The sequence below is a fragment of the Macrobrachium rosenbergii genome, chromosome 41 (genome assembly GCF_040412425.1).
Source record: "Macrobrachium rosenbergii isolate ZJJX-2024 chromosome 41, ASM4041242v1, whole genome shotgun sequence".
Lineage (NCBI taxonomy): Eukaryota > Metazoa > Arthropoda > Malacostraca > Decapoda > Palaemonidae > Macrobrachium > Macrobrachium rosenbergii.
Window position 1 is genome coordinate 39,054,422 of NC_089781.1, and position 5,308 is coordinate 39,059,729.

Consider the following 5,308-nt stretch of genomic DNA (forward strand, 5'->3'; position numbering starts at 1 on the left):
GTCTGTGTTTTCATATTACTCTCATAAGCCTATGTGTTTATAATTTTACAATGTTACCCAAAGTTTTGTGTTGGTGATTAGTTAGCATTTTGTTGGTGTTAATTTGCATTATTGAGATTTCAGTGCACACTTATTATTGAGATTTCAGTGAATACCTGTGTTGATTCCAGTTATTAATATTTTAGTGAACACTTGGGTTGATTGCAGTTGTTCAGATTTATATCTAAAACCTGAGTGAGAGTTAATGGTTTGAATTCTACCTAATTAAAATGATTTCTTGATAAATTAGAGTCTTGTGAATTAATCTTGGTTAAGAAATACTTATTTCTTACACTGTTGTCAAATCTTTTTGAGATTGTGAGCTCTAATTATCACTTTTGAATTTAGAAATAAATATGTCTGTTTAAAGTTTTAAAAGGACAGTGTTTCATTTTGACCACCGGTGATTAGAGATATTTGTGTGTGTTCAAGGTAAGTGATATATCTGTCTAGTTCTCCTTTATCATAGTGAAGTAGAGCCACGGAAACAGTTATAGTATTTGATGGAGTGATGCCCTTTTCCCCCTAGTCTGTTTATAGCTTATCAGTTGTTACCTCACCCATAACTTGATAAATTTAGATTGATTTTTCAAGTGTTAAGCAAGTTTTAAGGGATCACTGTACCATTAGAGTATTTAGTCTTAATATTTTTGTTATGAAGTTTCCGGTATCTGGCTGAAGTGAGGTAAACTTTTTGGTCTTGATATTTGTGTAATAACCGGGTACTTGATCATTTTGTGACACAATATTTGGTGCCCATCGTCCAGGAAGAACTAAACAGAATATCGCTCTGATTTATGGTGTACTGGTGGTGTTGGGGATATATTTTGGTAGGAGAGCAACCATTTAATTGTTGTGAAGTGTATTGTAAACTATTTAGTTGAGTAAATTAGAGAAAATGGCTCTGTTTGAAGTTCAGGAATTTTTAGAAGCTCCAACCATCACAGATATCTGAACCTCACCTGACTAAGGCACAGTGGACTCTCTTAGCAGCGATTTGTGGGGGTAATGTGAATAGTGATATGATTGAGGCACAAGTCAAATGTGTTGGATTCCAAGTATTAATAATCTCTGGTAAAGTATATAGAGTTAAATGAGGCATCTGAATAGTTGAATGCATCTGAGGTAGAATTTACAAATAAGCTAAGGCAAGAGAATGAGAACGGTGATGCAGAGGCAGAACTTAGACGTTTAGAAACAGAAGAAAACTTGTGTAGACTGAAGGTGCTAGAATCAGAAGAAAATTTACTTAGGCTGCAGGTACAGGCTGACAGAGAAAAAGAAGACAGAGAGTGAGAGAAAAAGAAGAGAGAGAAAGAGCAAGGAGGCAAGAAGAAGAAGAAGAAGAAAGGGAAAAAGGAAGCTATGAAAGGGAGTTGGAGTTAATCAGAGCTTGATCCATATTACCTGTAAACCCATATAATTATATCCAAGGTAATGCAGACTCAGTGTTTGATGTAGTAAGAGTGCAGAAGTTAATTCCAAAGTTTACAGAAGAAGCCCCATACAAGTTTTTGAGCACTTTGAAAAAGTGGCTACAGGTATGGGATAAATGGTCAGTCTTATTACAGAGTGTTCTCATTGGTAAAGGAAGAAGTGCCTATTTAGTCTTATCAGCCGATAAGTGTAAAGAATACAGTGTACTGAAACACAATGTGTTACAATTTTACCAGATGACCCATGAAAATTACAATGAAAGATTCAGATCTTTGAAGAAGGATGACAAGATGACTTTCTTAGATTATGCCTCTAAAGTAAGATGTTTTAGACGATGGTTGGAGGCCGCTAAAGTTAAGTCTATGAATGGACTTGAAGAATTAGTGGTCTTAGAGCAATATCTGAGAGGAATTCCTGAACATATAAGAGCTTATTTGAGAGAGAGAGAGGTTAAGAAAATTGATAAAGCTGCTACTCTGAGTGAGGACTATAACATAATATCCAACAAAAAGAATTTTAATGTCAAGTACCAGAGTCAACAATTCACAGGTTACAGGTCTCAGCCGAGTTTTAAGAACAGTGATGTGAGAAACCCTTCTAATAACTATGTCAGTGCAAAGCCAGGATATGCCCCACAGCAGTTGAATGTTAAACTATCACCTTCTGGTCTGTTCTCAAGACAGATGCAGAAGACTAAGGTTGTTTGCTACAAGTGTGGAAGAGTAGGACATTACAGTTGAGATTGTTACAAGATGCAACAGCAGGTTAAGCCAGACAGGTGATAAGGGGTAACCAGGTAAAGCCAACTATGAGGAATAGTGTGGGAAACAAATGAAACTCGACAAGCAGAGTGCTTAGTAACCAGTGGAAATGCAACTTCAAGTAGTGAGTGACTGAGCAGTGAGGAGGCTTTTAAGCCATATATCTATGAAGGTATGCTGACAACTCCCTCTTTGAGCGTGCAGGTACCAGTGAAGATATTACATGATACAGGAAGTAACCATAGTGTGGTAGTTTGTGGTGCTTATGCCCAGTTGGAGAAGAATCTCACCAGATATGCAATTATTTTAAAGGGTATAGGAGGAGAGGAAGTAAATCCTATATGCCGCTTGCATTTGTCATGTGAATTAGTGACAGGAAGCATTGATTTTGCTGTAAAGGATTCACTAGCTGTTGAAGGTGTGCATGTTTTACTGGGTAATGAAGTCGGCGGTGTTCCCTTCGTTCCATGTCCTATAGTGACAGACAAACCATTGAGGATTAGTCCTACGGTAGAGATAGAGAAGAAAAACCCTCACCTGTTTCCAAGTTGTGTAACTACCAGGAGTATGAAGAGAACTGAGTATAGAGGTGAAGAAACTGAGGATTTACCTGCACCAGATGAATCAAGTGAAGGATCTTTGAGCTTAGAAGAGCTCTTTCAGGAAAGTGAAGTTTCCCCTAGTGTCAGTTATGAAGAGATTTCCCAAGAAGAAGAGGATCTTGTTATTGATGAAGAGACTCAGCATAGTCAAAGTGTTCTTGAAGATAGTAGTGAAACTACAGTAACAGTTGGCAGATATTGAGAGTTCAACCCTTGAAGTTGGTTAAGTGACCAGAGAAAAGTTAATAGAACTGCAAAAGAAGGATTCAACGTTGGCAGATTTGTTCTTCAGAGTTGTTGACAAAGAAGAGATGCAACAAACTCCTACTTGTTATTACCTAAAGGAAGGATTGCTAATGAGGAAGCATCAACCTGCAGATATTCCAGGAAATGCTGAATGGGGGGAATATCATCAAATTTTGATTCCATATCCACTGAGGAAGCAAGTTATAGCAGTAGCCCACGAGTCTGGACATATGGGAATCAGGAAGACTGTAGAGAAGATTATGAAGTATTTTTTTCTGGTCTGTACTTCATAAGGATGTTAGCAGATTTTGCAGAGAGTACCATACATGCCAGATAGCTGGAAAAGCAAATGAAACTATTCAGAAAGCTCCCCTGCAACCGATAGAAGTTAGAGGAGAACCCTTTAGCAAGGTGATGATAGATGTGGTTGGTCCGCTTCCAAAATGAAGAAAGGACATGAATATCTGTTGAAGTTAATGTATCTGTGAGAGAAGTGTGAAATAATGAGCAGGAAGACAAGTACTGCTAGTTTACTGATGAAGCGATCCACTTATAAAGCGGCGTGCGGATGTCTGTGTAAAATGCAGAGACCGTGGGTACAAAGATTTACAGGTGACCTGAGGTCAAAATTTCTCTACAAAAACAGGACAGGTACATACAGAAAACATCACGATTAATACTGTCTGATGTGTTACAAAAATACTCTGCTACATATACATAATGCATGGTCACTTGAACAGACAATAAAATATACAGTTCACAATAGTGATAATATGTGTTCGGTCGGCCCCAGGTCGAATGTGAAGGCACCGCAGAAAACGGGATGTTCATTACAAAGAACGCGTTGAGCGGAGACTTTACAATACTCACCGCCCGGCCCCCGCCCTCGACGTAGGTAACGTCTGATCAAAGTAGGTATCTGCTGGGGCAATGGAGGGGGCCCCGCTTTCTCGATGTCAACTGGAGGGGGTGGTCGTCTTCCCCGGCGCCCTCTGGAGCGGTGTGTTGGGGTGCCTCCCTGCCTGGTTTTGGGGTTTTCTGGGGATGCCCACGACGTTTTCCTGTGCATGGGGCTGGCTGGGGGTTGCTATATCCTGAAGGAAGCTTTGGGAACTGCCCCCGACATCCTCCTCCAGGAATGCGGGCTTGAGGAGGTCTACCGATATCCAGTCTTCTTTTCTGTGGATGGCTACCTGGAATGCCTTTTTGTCCCTTTCAAGCACCAGGAAAGGTCCTCTGTAGGGCCTGGTTAAGGGTGGCCACACAGCGTCGTCCCTGACAAAGACGTGGGTGTTGGAGGACAGACCGGGAGGCATGAAGGGGGACGTCTTGTCGGTGTATGTCCTCTGGCAGGGGGCAAACTTCCCAACCCTGTCATGGAGCCTCTGCATTACTATGTTGTCCCTGTCTTCTGCGACGAGTTCTCCCGGGACTACCAGGGTCTCCCCGTAGACTTTTTCTGCTGAGGAGGGGTTGCCGTTGGCTCTGGGGCCGGTTCTCAATCTGAGGAGGACCCAGGGCAGTTGGTACTTCCAATTCTCAGAGGTGCAATGCGCCATGAGGGATGCCTTCAGGGACCTGTGGAACCTTTCCACCATTCCGTTGGCTGCAGGGTTGTAGGTGGTGCTGCTGTAATGAGTGGTCCCCAGCAGGCATGCCAGGGTGGTCCACAGCTTGGATAGGAAAGCGGGACCTCTGTCTGTCATTCTGTGGTCCAGGACACTGAAACGGCTGATCCAGCTGGAGAGGAGGGCTCCTGTGCACGCACTGGAGGTGGCTTCTTCCATGGGCATAGCTTCGGGCCACCTGGTGGAGCGGTCGACGACTGTTAGAAGGTATCTTGCTCCTCCTGATGGGGGAAGAGGACCCACCACATCGACGTGGATGTGCCTGAAGCGTCTCTTCGGCTGGGGAAATTTTGCTGGCCTGACACTGCATGCATTGCCTTGCCCAGGCTGTTGCGTCCTTCTGTAAGCCATGCCAGACGAACTTCTCCGTCAGTAGCTTGGGATAGGCCGTGGATGACGTCGAAGACCAGCCGACGTCTGGAGGCGGGCACCAGGGGCCGGGGGTGGCCAGTGCTCACATCGCTAAGCAGTGTTGACCCTCCAGGGCCAAGGGGCATGTCCTCCCACTTCAGCGATGTGACGGCTGTGCGGTAGGCTGGGGTATCTCGGTTGGTGGCCTGTTCGCAGGTGAGGTCCTCGTAGTCAATCCCGAGCT

General features: G+C 43.4%; 1 protein-coding gene across 1 annotated transcript; it reads right to left on the reverse strand.

Moving 5' to 3' along the window:
• Nucleotides 1-4,041: 4,041 nt before the first annotated feature.
• On the reverse strand, nt 4,042-4,878 carry LOC136827103 (uncharacterized). Its single transcript, XM_067084860.1, has one exon. The coding sequence runs from the start codon at nt 4,876-4,878 to the stop codon at nt 4,042-4,044; it is 837 nt and encodes a 278-aa protein (XP_066940961.1).
• Between the last annotated feature and the right edge of the window lie 430 nt (nt 4,879-5,308).

What these genes read in the sequence shown, in the direction of transcription:
- LOC136827103 (XM_067084860.1), bottom strand. Translation starts at nt 4,878, where the DNA reads ATGCCCATGGAAGAAGCCACCTCCAGTGCGTGCACAGGAGCCCTCCTC.